We start from the raw sequence: 23,284 nt of genomic DNA, 5'->3' as shown, positions 1-23,284 counted from the left end.
GTGTATGACCTTCTTTATTGGGTGGGATGGTGCACTTGGGCTCTATTGGGCTATATTGCTCACTGTGCTGCCGTCTCACCTCAACACAGAATGTTTGGAATTTGTTTGAACGAAGGCGTTGAAATGAGTAATGACTTTTAATGTGTCCTTGAATTCGCTGGAAATATTTACTGCTGGGATAGCAATATTGCTCGTTGAACAAGTGGTTGCGCTCGGAAATATACAAACGCAAGGTTTTGTTCAAGTTGGAAGTAGTTTTTCTCATGTCTGAGCAGATAAATGGGGCTTGCATAAAATTTATACACAGTGTAGTAAAGGAGATCGCTGTGTGAAAAATAGCTTCTCAATCAAAAAAATATTTTTGTCGCTTCTCGTGGGTGCTCTGATTAGTTTGCCGGTGTGGGCTCTCGGACATACATGCAGTGTCATTATTTTAGCTAAACAACTGAAGTTGAGAGGCTAGCGTGTGCACCGTTTTTTTTTTTCGAATTCATTCGGGCTTACACCGAGTCTTTGTCGCGAAACCAACACATGAGCGTGTTGCTTATGCAGGCAATTGAGGTGAGTATCGCTCTCCTACATGCTGGACATCAAAATGTCAGGTCTTATATAGGCTATACAAAGATGTAAATGTGGCCGCCATAGTGGCGTACAACCAGTGCTATGAGAACTGAAGTTCCGATACATGATGTCGCTGGACGCTATGAGGATAAGAAAATAACGTGTGTGACATCGTCCGACTGATTCCTTATGTATATTCCGATATACGTGACCTTTGATAGTGAGTAAAAAAAACTGATGAGCCATCACTTTGCAAAAGCGGATGTCCGGCGGAGATGGGCACACGACGCGGGGGCTATGAAAACTTTTACTGAAATAAACAGAAAGGAATGAAAAAAAAAAAAGACGATTAGTTGTGGGAAAGTGTTCTGAGCTCGCTAAGCGCTGGGACACTTTGCACGGGGTGTACAGAAAGGCACACAATTTTCTGGCCAGAAACACAGCATGCAGGTCTTTGTTTATTAATTAATATATTTATAAATAGTTCATAAAAGTTGCAAAATAGTACTGCGCGTAGGTAGCTACTAAGCGCTTTCGCTTGAGTAGCCGTAGTTACGAATGGCCTATACAACTCGCGACAAAAAAAAAAAAAAAAAAAAAAAGTAGTTTCTTTGCAGAACGGTAGCGGGTAACTAGAACAGGCGTCGGGAAAGTCACCTGATTATTGCTCAATGTTTCATGCGCTATTTACTAGCTAAGCAATATGCGGAAACTTGAGTTTGAGAAGCACGCAATTCGTACTGACCTTTTCGTCGTAGTGACCAATTCCTTCGTAGTGACCAATTTTTCGTAGTGACCAATTCGTACTGAACACTTTCCTGTTGGCAATTTCCGGGGTGTTTTCTTTAACTTGCACTTAAATATAGGCTCACGGGCACGCGTTTCGCCTTTATCGAAATGCGAACGCCACGGCTGTCGAGAATTTTAAATTTAAATTCCCCATTTTTTTCTTTTTGTTGTTGACAGCTGGCGTCATCCAGTGGGCAAAAAGAACACCACTTCTTGCCCGTTTTGCTTGATTGCTCGTTTTGCCGCCGCGCGGGCTTTTTCAAAGCGCCGCTGTAACAAGATGGCGTAGTTCCCGACGTGCACTGCGATGGCGCGGGCTGCCACGAGGATATTGCGCGTTTATACAGACTGTCGTGCCACCGTCTACTCTACTTTATAAATGCCAGCCCAGTACTCGTAAACACACACGTACTACAAACATCCCTATATGTTTATACGAAACAGAACGAACGGTCAAGGGGAGTGTGGCAGCTTGGGCTAGTTGGTATGGCATGAAGATAGTTATAGCGCGAGAACAAAACGACGACACAGAGACAAGTCTTTCGTGTCCTTCTTGTCTCTGTGTCGTCGTTTTGTTCCTGCGCTATAACTATTGTCAAGGGGACGTGCGAATAAGAAAAAAAACACAAAAAACACGAGCTACCACGCAAGTATTTCGCGGCACTCGCATGAGAACTCAGCGCACACGTCAGTATTTTTTATTTATCAGTGTTCGCACATCGCTATTTGATATCCTGGGGCTGGCTACTGGGTAAACTTGATGAACCGTTCAACTTACCTCTGAAAGCATGATCAAATTTACGGTCGCGAAGCTCCTTTGCAGACTGGCTCTGTTTTACCCAGCCGCCAGTAAAGCAGATGTGCGTTTCCATTGACTCGAACACTTTTATTTCGCCCGGAGTAACAAAGTTGGCGCTTTGTTACTCCGGGTGGTTATATATGGTTATTGCGGGGGAATAAAAGGGACACCCTTTTTATTCTATCTTTTTAGGGGCGAAGCTCCTTAGGGCGTGGGCTGTGCGTCCCCTGTAGCCTGTATGTAGCCACCTCTAGTTTAGTTCTTGCAGTGTTCACTAGATGGCGGTACCATCCCCTGTATGTAGCCACTTCTAGTTTAGTTCTTGCAGTGTTCACTAGATGGCGGTACCGTCTCCTGTATGTAGCCACCTCTCGTTTAGTTCTTGTAGTGTTTACTAGATGGTGGTACTTGTAGCTGATGATGAAAAGATGCAAGATGTTATAAACTAGAAAGCGGTACTTGTAGTTGATGAAAGACGCGAGATCTTATAAAATAGGAATGATGTCACATATGGCGCGTGTCATTGGTTGAAGGCAATCGTTCGATTTAGTGTGGCGACGTACGCTAGGGGGAGCGTTGTAATAAAATCCGTTCGCTGTTGGCGCGCGCTCGGAGTCGCCGGATGGATAAGGCTGCACAACGGAGAGAGCGCAAGGCGACAGCAGCGCGCGCTCGCAGACAGAATCCCGATGTGCGAGCGCGCGAGGCAAGGGACATCGCAAGCCATCCATCGTCTAAGAACAAATAAAAGTTGATTTGTGTATATACACACACAGCGTTTCTCACGTCTTTATATGATGATCGACTGGGCGAATTACACGGAAGATTCACAGTTTACTGATGAATCCCTCCGGAACTTCGCCCATTCATCATCATTCACCCCGTGAATATGCCGTAATTTTTTTTAGAGTGTAAATTGCACTTTAAAAATGAGAGCGAGAAGGGTGTCTTTTTGTCCCCCAACAATAATCATCATCCGGCGCCTGTGCTTCTTTTCTTGAAAACTCGAGCGCTGACCCCTTTCCTATGAAGAAATCTATGTCACGCCGATAACGCGCATGTCATCCGTGACCTGATAGTGCCAGGCGTGTAGCGATAGTGCAAGGAAAGGAATGCGAGATTGATGACGGTTATTGTTGTGGGAAAAAAAACGCCCTTTTCACTCGATCTTTTTTTTTATAGTGTATGTTAAGGATGGGTTTCTATATGCTACCACTCTGGGCTGCTAGACTTGTCACTATGCATATTTGAGAACTAAATGAACTGTGCTAGACGCATAAGCATGGATGCGGTTGGTGCATTCGACCTGTAGCTTAGCCAGAACATTTTTCGGGGGGAGAGGCATGTTCAAGCATATTTTTATATGTTCATGCGTGCGTTTGTATGTGTGCGTGTACATATAGGCAAGCAAAATTAAAAAAAAATAAGGGGAAAATTGAACCCCCCTCCCCCCCTGGCTACGCCCATGCATTCAATGTTTTCTAACCTTTTAGGCTCATGTCATGGACTTGAAAAATTCGGCAGATTCTACGTATACTTGAGAGTTGATGTTATACGGAGCATGCGCACTGAAGCTGAAATTGTTGTAATTTATTTTATTGAGCGAAACGTTACGAAGTTGTGCTAAGGTATGTAAAATGCTCGCACATGCGTACGTTAAACTGATGCGTATGTCTTATTAGCAGTTGTTTACAGTTTTGTGACGATGCCACCAGCAACATGAATATTAACAATACCACAAGCGGTAAGCTGATATAAAACGCTGCTGCTCTCGACGATATATAGTCCTGGACACTGCTACATAAAGAAACTAAAGCGGATGACACGTGAATACAATTGATGTTAACCCGACGTGCCGGCTGTATTGTAAGAATACATATGTAATGTTTACAAAATTGGAAAGCCAGCATTGCAACCACAATTGGCGTTGCACAAACATTAGGATCTGTTTGAAAGGTAGTTCCGAGACCTGATGGGGCTCTGTTAGTCTGCTTTCGGCAGCCGAGCTGCGCGAATTGTAGGATCATGTGCTCCCAAGGAGTGGTGACAGCGGCCAGTGTGGGCCGCGGAAATAAGAACATGGACGATAAGGGTTATCAGTTTATTTTGCCACAGCTGCCAAAAGGAAAGCTTCTTGATGACACCGTGCTTTTACGCGGTGATGTCAGATCCAGGCTTTCAAGCTTGAAGATTCTAGGGACGCGTTGACGCCGACTGGCCTGCTGCTTGATGTGATGAGCCTCGGAGCGTATCAGATACACCACTTGTGGGTGGTGACCTTCAACGACGTGGCACCCACGAAACGCCCACTCGCCTTAAAGGAGCTCCAGGTTGAAAAGCGGCGCTGCGTCGTCGTCGATCCGCAGGACCAGAAAGTCAAGCTCAGGCTGAACTGGCTGCTGGATGGAGTATAAGTGACGAAGATGTGCTGGCTTCACTGGCAGTGGTGGTGCGTTCTGGGCATGGCAGAGAAGTGCGCGACCACCAGGACAGTCCAGATAATTGAAGAGCGGCCTTAAGATCGAAGACCTCCCGCACCAGATCCGCGCGGACGGCGAGTTGGCTTGGTGGTGATGCCTAGTCGGCCGACGCAGTGCATGCGCTGCCAAGGCACAGTCTATGTCCGCCGCGAGTGCAAAGTGCCACGTTGCAGCCGCTGTAAACGCTTCGGACAGGTCGAAGCCTGCCCTGCTAAGGTACTCGGCTGCTGACCCACAGGTCGCGGGATTGAATCCCGGCTGCGGTAACTGCATTTTAGATGGAGTCGAAAATGTTGTAAGCCCGTGTGCTCAGATTTCGGTTCACATTAAAGAACCCAGGTGGCCGAAATTTCCGGAGTCCTCCCCTACAGCGTCTCTATAATCATCTGGTGGTTTTGGGACGTTAAACCCCACATATCAATCACAAGTTGAAACCGGCTTCGTGAGGACGTATGCATCTGTAACAGGGCTAGGGAAGAGCGAGCTGGTTGCCGAACACATCATGGACGCGGCCGAGACGGAAGACGCCGCGGAAGGAGCCGGCAAACCAGAGGATCTCGCAACAACGGGAGGGGTGGCATCGACAGGCACGCTCAAGTTGGCGGGGCCTTCCGAACGTGTAACCGCGCCAGTCATCCCGCCGTCAGCAGCTCAACTTGTACGTGTCTAGGAGACAGTGGTACCAGGAGAACCCGGGGGGAGACGTCGGGAAGTGGGGACGATATGCGCATCACCACGGCCACACTGAAGCACTTGCGCAACGCGACGGAGAAACCCGACAAGAGGTCGCTTACCCACAGCGAGAAGCCGCCTGCGAAGACATCTCAAGGGAGGCGGTTGACTCTGAGACCCGAGCCCAAGATACCATGTGACAGGAGACCAACGGACAGTTGAAAAAAAAAAACACCGGCAAGCAGCATTGTCCTGGGGGCGGCTAGCCGAGTGCTGGTCGTGAAAGGTAAGCACCATGCTGCGGGACTACTTTTTTTTAGCGAATAGGTCACGATGGCACTGGGCGAGTTGCTGTATGCATACGGTGAATGTGACTAGAGTGAGCCCCTACTGTAGAACAGTGATGTAACGACCACAGTGCATTATTTCCGTATTTACCACATGACAGGTTGGCACCACGAAAAAGGCCATGTTAAGGCATATCTCTCTTTCTCATCTACCGCTAATTCCACATTGATACATCTATCTATTCACCTATCCCGCTATAGCAAACTCTGTACAGCATACAGACGCATGGTCATTGCATGGTTATGTGTACAATCGGGAAAAGGTGTAATGCGTTGAAGTTTTACTGGGAGCTCTGGAAAATGAACGATAATATTGTTACGGAAAAGAAGAGACGCCGTATCGACGAGGCTGTGGAATAGATGTATTTTAAACCAGCGGTAATGGCATGACCAGTTCACCAGCGAGCGAGCGGAGACCACCCTTCGTCTTCGTCGTCAGGCACACACGCGCGTCGCCCCCTAGAATCTCAGTATGCATGCATGTAGCATAATCCCCGGTGGCAGAAGCGCCGTCTCGGCGCATCTAAATGTCAACGTCTCTAGAAGAGTGGTAGGGTTTCAAGCGCGTAACATGTACAATATCGGTAGCCTGTTGGGCACATGAAGGTGACTGGGCGACAGGATCTGTTTCATATGTCACAGGAGTAACGATACGAAGGACTCGGTATGGACCTGTGTAGGGAGTAAGCAGTTTTTCTGACAAGCCAACTCGACGGGTCGGAGACGAGAGCAGGACCAAAGAACCGGGTGGAAAGTGTACGTCGCGGTGTCGTTGGTCATACAAACGCCGTTGCTTCTCTTGAGAGGTCAGAACCCAGGCAGCACAGAAGGTTGGCCCAATATTGGGGATAGATCGGCATTGCCTGGCCCATGAACGGCCCAGTTTTCACAACGTACCGCCAAGATTGGCTGTGCCAGCCAAATAGAACGGCGACGTTGGACCAGCGTTGACAACGTATCCCCAATATTGGCTGTGCCAGCCGAATAGAATGGCTATGTTGGACCAGCATTAACAACATTCCGCCAATGATGGCTGTGTCAGTCTATTAGATCGGTTATATTGGGCCAGCTTTCAGAACTTTCCTCCCATATAGGCTGTGCCGGCCTATTAAAACGGACACATCGGGCCAGGTTGTACAAGTAGCAGCCAATATGGGCGGAGCCATCCAATAAGACCGGCATTATTGGCCCGCCGTTTCACCGTTATTGCCGGCGTCAGCTGAAAAGTCAACATCACGATGTCATAACATTAGAATATGAGCCAATTTCTGCGTCTGCTGCTTTTTGGCGCTGTTCTGGCCCCAATTCACGCGCCGATTTTCCAAGTTAGAGAGAGAGTAATATATGGGCCGGGCACAACATTAGAACTATCTTTTCGTTATTAAACCATGCACAGCTCGTTAATTGTGGCGTTGACATTGCTCACAGCTCGCAACGTATGCAGTCACACTTTTACGTATCTTCGGCCAGAAGAAGCGTTCTTGCGTGCGATAAAATGTCCTAAAAAAACCATGTGGCCAGATGTTGGGTCGTCGGGCATTGCTCGAAGTACGTGTTATCGTAGACTTGTAGGCACAACTAGAAGTAGGCGAGGGCCTACGCCGGAATAATTCTTTTTGTAAAGAACGCCATCCTTTACGACGAAACCACGTGCGTTGACTGCTGAGACTTTCTGGGGGTCGGGTCGAACGCCATCCTTGTCCACCAGGTGACCGAGAACGAGAGTCTCACGGCTGCCAAAGTGACACTTCTTAGAGTTCAGGGTGAGCTTAGCTCTCTCAAGGCAGGCGAGAGCAATGTCTAGACGATGGTAGTGTTCATCAAATGTACGGCCAAAAATTATAATGTCATCCAGGTAGCCAAGACAAACTCCCCACTTTAGTCCACGTAACACAGAGTCCATGAAGCGCTCAAACGTGGCTGGAGTGTTGCATAGGCCAAACGGCATTACATTGAATTCAAATAGACCATCTGGGGTTATGAAGGCCGTTTTCTCTTTGTAATTTGGGTGCATGGGGATTTGCCAATAACTATATCTCAAATCCACGGAGTACGATGCCGAATGTAAACAATCGATGAAATCATCAATCCTGGGAAGCGGGTAGACATCCTTTTTAGTAACAGAGTTGAACCGTCTGTAATCCACGCAGAATCGCCATGTTCCATCCTTCTTTCAAACAAGAATCACAGGGGCAGCGCAAGGGCTACACGACTCTTGGATGACCCTTTTCTTTAACATCTCTTCTACCTGTTGAGCAATGACCTTGCGCTCCGCGGATGAGACACGGTATGGTTTCTGCCGGATAGGGTGAGCGGATCCTGTGTCAATCCCATGGCGAGTACGTGACTCGGGTACACTTATTTGCTCTTCATTCTGCGCAAAGTCAAATATAGTAGCGTGCTTCGCAAGGACTTCGACCAAAGCTTGACGTTTTTCTGATGATAGTGACTTGTTTACCATACTCAGAAATTTGGCTTCTGTATGGTACGTTGCACGAATAGGATCTACTCTCTCGTCGCTTAAAGATGCAATAAAACTGGTCGCATTTTGTTCGAAGAGGGCGAGTCGCATTTCGCAGGGTAGCATAACAGGTTTATTTGAATAGTTTGACACCCATAAGGCCGATCGCCTATCACTGATCGACAGAACACAATGTGGAACGAGCACATTTTTCTTGGTGCAATTGAGTGGAATGGGCTCCACAAGAACATCAAACTTTCCGGCGTCCGAGGCAGAGGCGTCAACGCGTACGGTGTTCATCGAGTTGGGCGGCAAGACAACATCCTCAGTGACGGTGATGGATCCTTGACAGCACCAAGGATCGTCAGTAAATGCCGATAGCATAATCTCGCCAGCACCGCAATCTACAGTAGCCCCGCACTCGCGTAGAAAATCGATCCCTAATATGATGTCATGGGTGGAGCTGGTCAGGACAGCGAATTCAGCCTCGAAGACCTTGTCACCCAAAGTGACCAGAGATGGATTGGCCTCCAGAGATGGATTGGCCACCACCTTCCACATGCATACGTCAAACAACTCACGGCCCTCAGTCCCCAGCAGCTGCGAAGCAACTGACCACGGCGGCGGTCAGATCTGCAACGCAGCAGAGGGTGCTAAGAATCTCTGGATCCGGACAGGCCGCCCCTGGAACTTGAACTTGGCAACGTTTAACGCTAGAACCTTATCTAGTGAGGGAAGTCTAGCTCTACTATTCGAGGAGCTATAGGGTGTTAAATGGGATATAATAGGGCTCAGTGAGGTTAGGAGGACAGATGAGGCCTATACGGTGCTACAGAATAGGCACGTCCTTTGGTATCGGGGCTTGGCAGACAGAAGAGAACAGGGAGTGGGGTTCCTAATTCACAGAAACATAGCTGGCAACATAGAAGAATACTATAGCATTAATAAAAGGGTAGTAGGTATCGTAATTAAATTGAATAAAAGATACAAGATGAAGGTGGTACAGGCTTACGCGCCTACATCCAGCCATGATGACGCTTCAGTTGAAAGCTTCTATGAAGACGTGGAATCGGCAATGAGCAAGGTAAAAACACAGTATACAATATTGATCGGATATTTTAATGCAAAGGTAGGGAAGAAGCAGGCTGGAGACCAGGCAGTAGCAGATTATGACATCGGTACTAGAAACGCCAAAGAAGAACTACTAGTATAATTCGCAGAACGCAATAACTTACGGATTTTGAATACCTTCTACCGAAAACCAGGAAACCGCAAGCGGACATGGAGGAGCCCTAATGGCGAAAATAAGAACGGAATAGACTTTATAATGAGTGCACACCCAGGAATCATGCAGGATGTGGAAGTACGGGGCGAGGTACGATGCAGTGACCATAGAATGGTACGGTCTCGAATTCGCCTAGACTTGAAGAAGGAACGACAGAAACTGATATGCAAGAAGCCAATCAATGAGCTAGCACTGAGAGGAAAAGTACAGGAATTCAGAGTCTCGCTTCAGAACAGGTACTCGGCTCTTAGTGAGGAAAGCAACCTTAGCGTGGATACAAAGAATGATAATCTGACGAGTATCATTACGGAGTGTGCAGTGGAAGTTGGAGGCAGGGTAGTTAGACAGGACACTGGCAAGCTTTCCTAAAAAACGAAGAATCTAATTAAGAAGCGTCAAATCATGAAAGTCTCAAGTACAACAGACAAAATAGAACTGGCAGAACTTTCGAAGTTGATTAATAGGCGTAAGGTATGCGATGTAAGAAGGTATAACATGGAGAGAATTGAACACGCTCTGAAAAACGGAGGAAGCGTCAAAGCAGTGAAGAGGCAACTTGGGATAGGCAAAAATCGGATGTATGCACTAAGGGACAAACAAGGCAAAATAACTAACAATATGGATAGGATAGTTAAAATAGCGGAGTAGTTTTACAGAGATCTATACAGTAGTGGAGACAACCACGACCCTAATATTATAAGAACTAGCAGTAACAAAGATGACACCCCACCAGTAATGATAGAAGTCAGAAAAGCTTTGGAGAGCATGCAAAGAGGCTAAGCTGCCGGTGAGAATTAGGTAACATCAGATCTGCTGAAAGATGGAGGACAGATTGTGTTAGAAAAACTAGCCACCCTGTTTACGAGGTGTCTCATGACGGGATGAGTACCAGAGTCTTGGAAGAACGCTAACATCATCTTAATACATAAGAAAGGAGATGACAAGGACTTGAAAAATTACAGGCCGATCAGCTTGCTCTCTGTAGTATACAAGCTATTTACAAAGGTAATTGCTAACAGAGTAAAGAAAACATTAGAATTCAATCAACCAAAGGAACAAGCAGGATTTAGTACAGGCTACCCAACAATTGACCACATTCATACTGTCAATTAGGTAATAGAGAAATGCTCAGAATATAACCAACCACTATACATAGTCTTCTTAGATTACGAGAAGGCGTTTGATTCAGTAGAAATATCAGCCGTCATGCAGACACTGCAGAATCAGGGCGTAGATGAAGTATATATAAACATTCTGGAAGAAATCTACGGGGGATCAACTGCTACAATAGTGCTTCACGAAGAAATCAACAGAATACCAATCAAGAAGGGTGTAAGGCAGGGGGACACAATCTCCCCAATGTTATTTACCGGTTGCTTACAGGAGGTGTTCAGAAGCCTGGAGTGGGAGCAGTTAGGGATAAGAGTTAATGGAGAGTACCTTAGTAACCTGTGCTTCGCCGATGACATTGCATTGCTGAGTAACTCAGGGGACGAATTGCAACTCGTGATTACGGAGTTAGACAAGGAGAGCAGACGGGTGGGTCTTAAAATATAATCTGCAGAAAACGAAAGTAATGTACAAGAACCTCGGAAAAGAGGAGCGCTTCGAGATAGCTAATAGTGTACTTCAAGTCGTAAAAGACTATGTCTACTTAGGGCATGTAATAAACGCAGAGCCGAACCACGAGATTGAAGTAACTAGAAGAATAAGAATGGGTTGTAGCACATTCACCAAGCACTCTCAAATTACGACAGGTGGATTGCCACTATCCCTCATGAGGAAGGTATATAACAGCTGTATCTTGCCGCTACTTAGCTACGGAGCAGAAACCTGGAGACTTACAAAGAGGGTTCAGCTTAAATTGAGGACAACGCAACAAGCAATGGAAAGAAAAATGGTAGGTGTAACCTTAAGAGACAAGAAGAGAGCAGAGTGGATTAGGGGACAAACGGTAATGAAGGATAGCATGGTAGAAATAAAGAAGAAGAAATGGAAATGGTCCGGGCATGTAGCGCGTAGACAGGATAACCGCTGGTCATTAAGGGTAACAAACTGGATTCCCAGAGAAGGGAAGCGGGTTAGGGGGAGACAGAAGTTTAAGTGGGCAGATGAGATTAAGAAGTTTGCAGGTATATATTGGCAGCAGCAAGCTCAGGACCGGGTTAACCGGCGGAACATGGGAGAGGCTTTTGTCCTGCAGTGAACGTAGTCAGGCTGATGATGATGATGCAACCAAATTAACGATAAAAAGTTCTAAAAATGTATGAACGTAATTATAAATAACCCTACGTTCGTGACGCTTTCGTTCAGCAAGCAACTTTTTTAATACAAGAAATTCTCTAAAATTAGTAGCAAACGCCAAAATTGCCGATCTCAAAGGCCAAGACAAAAATTCTTACCCCTACGTAGGCAGCGCCGCCATAAATGACTGGCGTTTCGCGCTCATCCGGCAGGCACGAGAAATTTGGGAGGCGTTGTCTGGTGTGACGCCAACGAAAGCTGCTGACAGGCTGAGAGTGTCTTTGGTGTTCTCTCCTGAAACGTGCTGAGGGTCGCTGTGTACGTTAGCAGTGGCCGTGGATGCAGTCCGTGGCGCCTTGGAGCCTTATATTGTGAAAAATTCGTAATGTCAGTTGTCGTTGATGGTAGCGGTGATGCCAGAATGCAAGAATATTCCAAGCTGGCTGCCGACCTAGAACAGCAAGAGCTGGAGGTAAGCACATCAACCGAAAACTAAGCGTCCAGCGCTCCGCGCCTTCCCCGAAGCTTGCATGCGCGCGTGGTGGTGTGAACGACGGCGGCTTGCGCGTCGTGGGCCTGACTTTGAATCGCTCCCCGCTACAAGCTGAACGCAAACGAAGTAATGTGTGTTAGGTCGCTGTCGAACTGTAACTTAAGACGCTCTTATGTTTCTTAACGTGCCAAGAGAAGTGTACTAAGCGCGACATGCGCGTACATGTAAATGGGACCCTGTCTGGCGAGCCGCCGTGCTTATTGTGGGGCCCCACCTACAATAGGCGCAAACGGCCGAAACATCAATTAATAAATGTTATTGTCTCTCGGCTTGGAATTCAGTTCCCCATGGGCGTTTACTCGTACTCGTCGTTGCGCGCTTTGATTCCCCGAGTCTGAGACACGATCGAGACCGACCTCTTAATTGCACATTCGCGTACAGCAAAAGAATGTTCCATGATTTCTGCAACGCGTCCTTCATTCCGTTAATTAAAACTGCCAACATCGCCCATGTGCTCGTGAACAACGTCGGACACGCACTCGCGAAATTCGCGGCGGACGACGCGTCGTTGATTCGGCAAGGCTCTGTTTGGCGTTGCATAAGTCTGTTGCCAGACTTCAGGGTGGTTGTTGTCACACTGCTATCAAATTTAGCGGAGAAATTTACTTCGGTAGTTGTTGCTTCTCTGTGAGCGTTTGGTGTCGTCCGATGTGCATTTTGCGAGTGCGTGAGCTACGTTGGCCGTTTGAATTAACAAAATGAACATAAAATGAACGTTCCAGAAGTCTGGGCGCGTTCTCTTGCTTTGTGCGCACACAGCAAGAGAACGCACATGTGGTAAGAGATTATACGATACGACGCGAGAAAAAAAAAAAGACTGAATTCAGAAAGGTATACATCCTCTCCTTACCCATTTCATCGTTGTCTTTGTCTTCTTTCACCTGTTTGTAATAATGCCGTCCAGTATGTACTATGACCTTGGGTCAAATCAAAGCTGATATACATGACATTTGTAAAGTACCACTTAGGACTAGAAAACACGCCCAGGCAAGTTCCTAAACTAGTCGAACACGTGTCTAACTTTATTTTATATGTGACGCGCACTCGTGGTACCGATACGTACGCATGTCTAACGTAAGTTGGTCAACGCATGTTTGCGACGCATACGACGCGACAACTGAGCAGGTATATATCCTCGAGCTATTTTAGGGACATGATCACTTTCGCGTGATTTCGCGTCATGTTGTGCAGTGACTGATACGTATACTAAAAAGACGTGAGCTTGTTGAGCCGTCAGCTTTGCGCCAGCTGGCTGTATCGTTCGTGGACGCGGCGAAAGTGCGAGCGTTTGAAGTCGTACCCCAACTGCGTACGCTCGAGGGCATTAGTACAGCTTTTTAGCGAGCTTATCTACGTATTTCCAAGCGGACAATGCAGAAAAAAAAAGCAACGTGCACGCAGCGCATCGTTTCGTTTGCTGCCACGACGGTACAGTTTGTTTACGTTTATGCTGGCTGTCCCAGCGTTCGATTTTGCGATCTTCGGGCAGCCTTGGGTTGTCTCGGGCATGGAGGAACGAAAACCTGAGGAGAGGGCCCTATCTTATCCCCATGCATTGCGAGAAGTGTGGCGGAAGTGGCGTCAAATTTATGGGGCAAACAAAACAGCAGACGCTCTGCGGCGTGCTCTCAGCGCTGATTCGCTTCTGCGCGGGCTTATAGCCCCGGCGTAAACTTGACGCGTATTGTATGATTTGCATGCAGTAAAGTTGTGAGCACACCTTTCCGAGACTGTTCGTGCGTTGCAGGCCCGAGCACAACGTGCTGAAGTACGTCTTGGAGTGTTTTTGTGCAACAGCACAGAAAGCACCGGTGCGTGTCGTAATCATAATAATTCAGCCCCTGCATCATCGTACTCGGACTAACCCGGCAGTGATTAACGCGTTCTGCTCGCTGTAAGGCCTTTTTTTTTTCTTTGGTCAGATTTTCTGATCTACGGGCCTAGCAGTTCTTTGCTCTTCTATAGTGTCGGTGTGGCAATGCACGATTTTGAGAGCTTCCTTTGTAGCTGTTCCGTGCAACGCCAGCCTAGTAGTGCTTGACGTACATCACGTCGGTAAGAAGGCGCCGCTGTATTTTATATGCGATCGTGCACGCAAAGTGTGCAGTTCCAGTGCGCACTCAACTAACACGCAGCGAGCACACGCCGTACAATACATACACATTTAGTCCGATAACTAGAAAAGTTTATTGTCCTTCCGTATGAACGACTCAAGTTCTACAAACGCCGCAGGTCGCGGGTTCGAATCCCGGCTGCGGCGACTGCATTTCCGATGGAGACGGGAATGTTGTAGGCCCGTGTGCTCAGATTTGGGTGTGCCTTAAAGAACCCCAGGTGGTCGAAATTTCTGGAACCCTCCACTATGGCATCTCTCATAATCATATGGTGGTTTTGGAGCGTTAAACCCCACATATCAATCAACTTCTAAAAACGCTCAGTTGACACAATGAGTAAGAACCAACGAAGCATACAGCTGAGAGCTCCGCATGCAAATATCATGTCTTATTGATTAACGGTGAAGCGAACATACGTGAAAAGTGCCACCAGGTACGTCCACTGACTTTCGTTAAATAGGTTGGACGACACATTTCCTCTTTCCCACGCGGGCTCTGGTGAAGACACCGGATGGTCTCTTTGCTGTCCCGTAAGCTGGCGATTTCTGGCCGTTTTAGGCGCGTAAATAAAATATTATCAGTTCACAGTAGTTGTGATGGCATTTTTTGTATTTGATTATAACATTATGGGGCCATCCAATGCTACAAGAAAAATCACACTGTAGCGGCGCTGTCCGAATATGACGGAATGGTGTAGTATAGAACTAGTGCATACAATAAGCCATGCGATTAGGCATCAACTGGAACGCTGACTAACGCTACTCTAAAAATGACACACCGTAGCGACCTAGTTGTAGTGACGCTGTCCGAATACGACGGAATACTGTATCGTACTACCTTACAATCACTCATCAGTGATGTAACAGAAAATAGCCCCGCCGCGGTGGTCTAGTGGCTAAGGTATTCGGCTGCTGACCCACAGGTCGAGGGTTCAAATTCCGGCTGCGGCGGCTGCATTTCTGATGGAGGCGGAAATGTTGTAGGCCTGTGTGCTCAGATTTGGGTGCACGTTAAAGAACCCCAGGTGGTCGAAATTTCCGGAGCCTTCCACTATGGCGTCTCTCATAATCATATGGTGGTTTTGGGTCGTTAAACCCCACATATCAATCAATCAGGTAACAGAAAAAAATTGTCATAGATTTTTTAACGAAAAAAAAGAGCAACGAGTGCAATGGTAGCAAAGGTTCGTCATTTGTAAGAGATCCAGGAAAGGAACAGCGTTGGGATGGCATCATTTCGAAGATTAGTTTTTGAAACCGGGCGCTCAAAGCATGACTCTGGAAAATGGTCACTGGAAAATCTGCTTTCTGGAGACGGTGCTTTCATTCAAAAAAGAGAGAGAAAAGCCCTAGCTCCGGCATCAGGTGATTGTTCATAGCGGTGGCTTCCGGGACACCGACAGCGGCTTCCGGTGGCTTCAACCGCGCACGCTCGATGCACCATCCAGCTCTCCCTAGTAGAGATCAGTGGGTACATCCTGCGGTGCACGCGATTTGCGCCTAGTATACACTACAGCTGGGCATCGCATAGCTTTCCTATAAAAAAACGCGCAAAGGAAGCAGTACTCATTGTTGGACCTTTAATGATGATGATGATGTGGTTCCGTTCCCTTTATAAGGGGTCGCCGCGTGTGTGGCCGCTTGGCAATAAAAAAAGTATAAAAACTCCCAGCTAAGGGAAAAAATTAAAAAAGGGAGAAAATTAGACAATTAAGGAAGATGTGAGCACGACCAACTTTTTCCACAAATTGACGTGCGTCCTTCTACGACGGCTACAAAGCATTATAGGAAACCTTAGCGACGGCGGAGTGTCGTCTGCTCGCGAAACCGTTGGCTCACCCGTTTTCCACAGCACGCGGGCGTACGAACGCATCATTGCGGGAATGTCGCATCTCATAACCCTGCTTCCATTTTCACTCACAGAAGAGGCACCACCCAGAGCAACATGCAGTCAGGAAACACTAGTATACTGGACTTATTAATAACTTGGGAAATTGCTCACGTACCCGTGAAAAGGCCCATTGTATTGGAAATTTTTCTCTGCTTTCGCGGGGAGTCCCCTGGGCTTCGTTGATCGTATTTCTGCGTAGCGGAAGCTTTCGTCATTTGTTTTATTGTCAGTATGACCGTACAGCTTCATTATTAGTACTTTATGTCGGGGACTGTCACTCGTGATATGCTTCCGCGCAATACGCAATTCAAGACCATGCACTTTGCGAATCATAATGTGGAAATTCCACCCTTAAATGAGTTCGAACCCCACTATGCTGTGTATATTTGAAGACTAATTACGTGTTTCAAATGCTGCAAGTGAGAAAGTTTGCATTTGGGATGCTGAGAGTAGTAAAAACCAGCTAACAGCTTGTCCATAGAGCGGAAGCTTGGCATGCAGTATTTGCATTCAAACAGTGTAAAATCGGCTGTCTCTGCATAGTTCTTGTTTCTACGACTGTGAGTTGAAAATTAACTTAAGAATTTTGGACCTGGGGGACTGCGCAAAAGGTCATTCATGACTAGTTACCAATTGGAAGGAATATAAAACGGAATGAGCGTCGGTGTGCATAATTCACACATTATTCTATTTTACTGTTTTAGCTCCTGTGATCTCCTGTTTCATTATAGTTTATGTTTATGTTAATTTAGGAATTTGTCATTTGTATAGATCTGCCTGTCCAAGCTGCCCAAAACGTACAATCGTTCCTGTCACCTTTGCCAAAAAGACCAAGGACAAAACATCTGAAGAACTTGCCTTAAGCGTATTCAGAAGGAAAAATTACGCAGCATGAACATTCTTAAGGTGCTAATAAGCATTCACTATCTGGGCACAGATGGATTAAGCTAGAAAACGTTGCTGTGGAAGGCTGTTGATGGTTAGAATGACTTTAAAAGCAATGGTGAAAGTCTCAATGAGTCTGGGAAAGGTATAGACGGCCACAGCACCACCTACATAAACGGACAATGTGAAATAAACTGACGGCGAGTGTGGCTTTTGTATCGATAATCATGAAACAACTAGCGCTCTTTGCCTTGGCACAGAAAAAAGAGCGAGAGAGATGTGCGAAGCAAAAATAGGTGAGGCCTCTAGGTTTATGGTTAATAAAAATCAGATGCGAGTAAACATAACCATGTAGTAAACAGCAAAATAAACACTACGTAACCATGAAAAAAAAAAAAAAATCCACGTAGGGTTATGCATTCCGCAAAGGCAACCTGAAGACGACAGCCGTCTGTTTCTCTTTGTTCAGTCAATTTATTTGTCCTCCCCTCTCCCCCGCAAATGTTTTCTGCACCTGAAGTGGCTTTGCACTGATTTATGACTGGAAGCATTCCAAACTTTCAGCACCTCATCTGGTTCTGCTCGGTCTCTGGAATAGGTGGGCCGATCACATGATAACAAAGCAGTGCAAAGCGACAATGACATCTCATGTCGTGATCATGGGACCGTCATGATGTCCTTACACATTCTGGTGATCCGTTATGTCGCGATGACGTCGTGTGGTGACGTCATCACGCGGCGATTTTTGCACCACTCAAGTTGACGTCTACTCCGCGGGACGCCAAAGCCACTAACGGTCAATTTTTGTTTTTAGACGAAAACCTTAGATGCCTCATTAAACGTGAAACTCGACCATTTGCGTTCCGTGTCGACGCCGTCGAGTGATCGAAAAAAAAAAAAAAGCACACGTGATGACAATATATATATGACTTCAGACATCGCCAAAATTTTGACCTCATCAAAACATCACGTGACTTCACGTGATCACGTCATTGCACGACATTCGAGCTTGGTGCAAAGTGGTCTGATCATGGCGGCAATGCAAAATCAGTTTTGCAGTGCCTCCGATTTTGGAGGCAGTGCAAACCTCGATAGGTACAGCAAGTTTTATGTGAATGGTGGCAGGCTGGGGAGTCGGCCGGGGAGGGGGGGGTCCAAAAGGGGCGCTGGCCCCCTTCAAGCCACACCGGCCCATGCCCAAGCTACACCAGTGCTCTCCCCCAGCCGCGACGCAACACGCTTTCGCACTCAAAGCAAAACCCTGCTGACAGCCTTAGACTGATGGGGTAGGATCAGTACATCAACTGAGAAAAAAAACAGATGGTCTTCTCTATCAAATTGTCTTAGGTGCATAATTAGGGGACCATGTGAATTATTAATTAGGTATTTAAGCCTTTCACCTTAATAAATTTGCATATTTAAATACAGGTTAAGCGGCAGGTGTAAAATCTCAGTCCCGTAATCACAGTGAGGGCACAGTTAAGAAAGGTACAACCTGGCTGCAGCACCACAAACATCGAAGCCATGAAGTAGCACCAAGCAGTGAATGAATAACATAAATGTTGGGAATAACATAAACGTCCCAAAACCACCATGCGATTATGAGAGACGCCGTAGTGAAAGGCTCCAGAAATTTAAGTACACGGGCCTAAAACATTTTGGCCGCCATCGAAAATGCTGCCGCTGTGTGGCCGGGATACAACCCCGTGACCTGCGGGCTAGCAGCCGAGTTTCTTATCCATTAGACCACCTTGGCGGGTAAGCAATGAATGAAATGCTCAGTGACTTTCACGTATTATCACATCCCAGAACCGAGCAAGTGTGCCCGCCGTTTTCCTTATTTGGCTTGTTCAGTGATGAATATGGTTATTTGCGACGAACAACGCAGTCTAGTATGCGTGAATAAAAGAGCCATCAGAACAAGCGTTACTTTACAATGGCAGCTCCTTACACCAGCCAAAACCACTCACGGCGCGCGATGGAAGCAGGCAAAAGCCGGAAAGCGTCGTCTGCTCTGACCATCGGCGCTCCACTCTCCCATAATGCCCCAGCGCCGATCCACCAGCGGACCCTGTGGATCGCGCAACGCTGTGATTTCTGGAAAGGTCTATTGATTCGCTGCCGGCAGAGAACACCTACCACTCCATGGAGGAAGGAAGAACTTGTCTTCCTCTGTGTACCACTCCATCGGCGCCGCTTCCAAGGCCGCTGCGGCGGCTGCTCGCTGAAAATCGCGAAGTGCTCATCTGCTTTTCCGCTAGGAGGTAGTGCAGGTGTTTGCGATGCGATGGCCTCACGAATTTGACGTTATGGCCTCTCTATTTTTTCTTCGTCTCGGGTTCCCCACGCACGTGACCAAGACGTTATTTCCTGTCCGGACCAGAACTAGCAGACTCACCTTTGGCTAGCTCAGAGAAGTGTGGCAGTTAGGGCTAGGTGTTATGACATGACGATAGTTATAGCGCGAGAACAGAATGATGACAAGGAGAGTTATAGTGCGAGAACAGAACGGCGACTTGTCTCTTTGTCGTCGTACTGTTCTTACGCTTTAACTATCGTCCTAGCTTAGAGGCCTGAAAATCGAAGAGCCCCAGTCTGATCCCTAAATCTGGCAACTATCTTATGCAACTCTAAACCATCGGTAGGTGTTCTGTGCCCTCGTGCGCCAAAGAGTACCTTACCCATTTCCTTTGTTAGACACAATACTAATGAGAACAGACAATGATACCGAGATTAAGCTGCCAAAATAACTCAACTGGAAATTAATTCTGCGGGGAATTCGCGTTATTTTTACGGCACTTCTTTACGCCGTATTTTGCCCTGCGCCTCTTCCTAAAGCATCTAGCATGCTGTGTATTAGCGTTGTGAAGCAGCGAGGAATGTCAAAAGTCATGTTTCCTTCATCTATCACGTTTACTGTATGGCGATGATGTCAACCCATCTCTTGTGTCCGATTTTATGAGGCAAGCAGTCGCAGTCGTATTTAAGGTGGTGATGCGGGCTAGTTGTGTTACCGGTGTATGGCGCAGTCGCGATTTTTCGGTCGACTTCATTTTTGTGCGCTTAAGCAAGGGCAGGTTCCATTGAATAAGTGAATAGGTTCGAGTGAATGTAACATCCCTTTCTCTTGATGATTTTGTCTCCCAGGCGAACAATGGCGTTGCCAGTCCACAGGCTTATGGTCAGCTGCTAGCCATCTACCTCCTACAAAATGATCTGTAGGTACAATCTTCACTTTTGTAATTGCTGTGTACTTAGCGATATCACACCTGCTTTATGCTACTTAGGCCGAATGCCAAGTTCCTCTGGAAGAGGATTCCTCAAGAAATCAAGCAGGTATGTGTTTAGATGCGTTGGAAGACATTATTTTCTCAATGTGTTGCTTCAACAATGGCACAACTTGCATTTTGTGAGCACTAGTGCACACGGAAACACTACTATGATGTCACTCTTGCGATGGGTCTAACTACGAACTAGCCTTTTGAAAATAACACGGATATAAATTTTATTTTAGTTTTTGTTCAGAAGCAATTAAGTTCCCTGATGCTGCTGCCTTCAAAAAAAAAAAAAAAACACACGCTCACTCTTGGCTTAGGTAATACAGTGCCATCAGATGCTGTGTAAAGTGCACGGGCCATTCACTTTGCTGTATGGCACAATTCCTTGATAGCACTGCCAAGTTCAGACTCTGGATTTGGCAGTAATCAACACAGTACTATTTTTCGTGAGTAGTAGCATTGATGAGTACTTTCGTGTTGCTAAACATTTGCGCAGGTCTCATGGTCTGATTTCACCTTGATGTTATAGAGGGACATGTATGGGCCGATAATACTTGCCTGTTTCTTTTGCAGCTAGGGCTTACTGTGTATTGGAACTACCACTCCTCTTCCACAGTTAGTCAAGAAATCGCTGCAAAGTTAGCCATTTACGAAGAGCTTTTGGTATTTATGCAGTTATTCTGCTACTGCACACATAGTGTAGTCCTTTAAGGTGATGGTCCCACGCCGGCCGCAACCACTCCGCCTCTCACGCATTGTTTGCGATTGCACTGGGCTCGCTGTGGGCTACTTTAGAAAGCTTACTATCCCCCCTTTTCAATGACGTCCGATTTTAATGCCTGGTTGGAAGCGTTACCTATTAGTAATGAAAATAGTATGAGCAACAACAACATTTTCACTGTACAAGCCTCCGTTGTACTGCAAATACAGCAAAAGTATTCAACATAACAAAGCAGAATTCACTGTGCCTTTAGAAAAACTGCCATTCGAGGTTTATATAAAGAGATATTGGATATAAACTAATTATTAATTTACGTTCCAATGAATATGCACAAAATAATGAAGTGTTGTGTAGGAATATCTTTTTGTCTTTAGATAGCAGAACTATAATATTTAGGGACTTTATAGATTACATTAGACTTATTTTCCATATGAAGGCGCTTAGTGCTCTTACGAAAACTTGATGAATTATTATTGTCATGGGGCAGTTTATGGCTGTACTTTGCATTACCGATAAAGTGACAAAACTATACAAGCTGATACTCTGAACTTCTATATAATAAATCATCAGGCCCCTTTCTGTAATTATATGAAGAGAAAACTCTTCTATCTTTATTAGAAAACTTACAAGACAGCATTGAATATAGCTAATTTTTCTGCTGGCCAGTTCTCTAGAAACTCGCTTTTTTTTTTTCTTTTAAGACTCTATCAACGAACATTGCAATTAGTAGATGCAAATTGTGTCTTGTATCTATTGGTGCTCACTTACTTGACCACTCAGTGCTTTAAACTAAGTATTTTCAATTAATGACAAACCTCACAGGCGTTTTTTGGTGGCAGCTCCATCTATTAAATGAAAAATCAAGTTGTTTCGTGGGAGTTAAAACGTTTGCCGAATGTGGCACAACTAAGCATAATGAAACGGGTAAAACAGGCATGGTATATATCTCCAGGTTTCATTGTTTGCCTTACAAGGTAAGTCTAGTCGCCGCGCGTAACAAATACCGATCGTGAAAGAAGGATGGTTGAGTAATACTCGCACCATGTCGGCAGTTGGGGCAGTGTCATCAAGTGGCAAATGGTTTGGGTTCGCCGGAAAACTGCGCGTTCGTCACGCGTTCGCAGAACCAGCGTTCCCCGCTGCGCCTTTAGTAATGTGCATGTCTTTGTGGTTCAGCTGCTCGTGTTTTGCGTGTTCCTTTGAGTTTTTTCATGCCTCTGAGGTTCAAAATTGTGAAAGGAAGGACGCTGACATGCCGTGCGTATATGTATGTAGTGCCGCTTCGAAGGAAACACAATGTTCTTTTTTTTTCTTTTTTGCCTTGCATATGAAGACTGTTCAGATTTCACATGCACGACAAAATACAATGAAGAAAGGTCAGCTCTGAGCTGACCATTGGTCAATACTCTCGCATTTGTACCAATGTTTCGATGCTGATAGTCCACTCTGGTACATCCTCTTGTCCCTTCACCACTTCAAAAAACTGGCTCGCTTATTCACAGAAATATTGTCACACAGATCGCACTTCTACATCTGCATTTTCAGTGGCCATTCTCAAATCTTGTAATTGCCGAGAATTTCAGAGTAAGCTTGTATAGTCAAAGAAGAATAACCCATCTTAGATGCTCACGAGAATGGCCGCATGAAAAGAATAGTGCTGTTACATATTCGGTCATTCCAGCGACGCAGGTGGCGCTATGTAGTCGTGCTCCGTAGCTGTCACACAGTGATAAAACTGCGACGCTGTTTGGTCTCTCAGTAGTCGTAAATCGATGAATGGGTTTTTACACTCTGCGACACTGACGTAAACGCTCGCAACATCACCGTCTCGTTCGCCATTTCGACCTTCGGCTGCACCGCATATAGTCGCTAGAATGATGGAATACTGTAGCACTGGCGAACATTTTCGATGCAAAGCATTTCTTTGCGTACTGCAAGCACTTTTGGCATCTATCAACGTGTAGCTATCTATTTATTTAGCCGCTTACATCTGGGCGCTCTCGTGATCGCGTGAACCAAAATTAGTGTAGGAGGATAAGATAATTTCATCGATGTGACGCAATAGTCAAGACATGAATACTTTCAGAATCCCTTTGCATACACTGTCAAACACCTTCCACTAGAGAGTGGCACAAACCTGCGGGTGGGTATGTGCCACAGGTGATCGACATAATGCAAAGAATATGTGTAAAGGTCTCAGCAGGA

General features: G+C 46.1%; 1 protein-coding gene across 1 annotated transcript in view; it reads left to right on the top strand.

Annotated features, from left to right (window-relative positions):
• The first annotated feature begins 11,905 nt into the window (after positions 1 to 11,905).
• The window catches only part of LOC119185042 (COP9 signalosome complex subunit 8), a 33,424-nt gene continuing 22,045 nt past the window's right edge, over positions 11,906 to 23,284 (top strand). Inside the window, exons 1-3 of the mRNA XM_075875666.1 lie at positions 11,906 to 12,110; positions 20,228 to 20,298; positions 20,368 to 20,416. Coding sequence (XP_075731781.1) covers positions 12,024 to 12,110; positions 20,228 to 20,298; positions 20,368 to 20,416 — 207 coding nt within the window. The 5' untranslated portion in view covers positions 11,906 to 12,023. The remainder of the gene's footprint in view (positions 12,111 to 20,227; positions 20,299 to 20,367; positions 20,417 to 23,284) is intronic.

Source organism: Rhipicephalus microplus, chromosome 10 (assembly GCF_043290135.1).
Source record: "Rhipicephalus microplus isolate Deutch F79 chromosome 10, USDA_Rmic, whole genome shotgun sequence".
NCBI classification, from domain to species: Eukaryota; Metazoa; Arthropoda; class Arachnida; order Ixodida; family Ixodidae; genus Rhipicephalus; species Rhipicephalus microplus.
The sequence above is the reverse complement of the archived record's forward strand: the minus strand, read 5'-3'. Positions and strand labels throughout refer to the sequence as shown.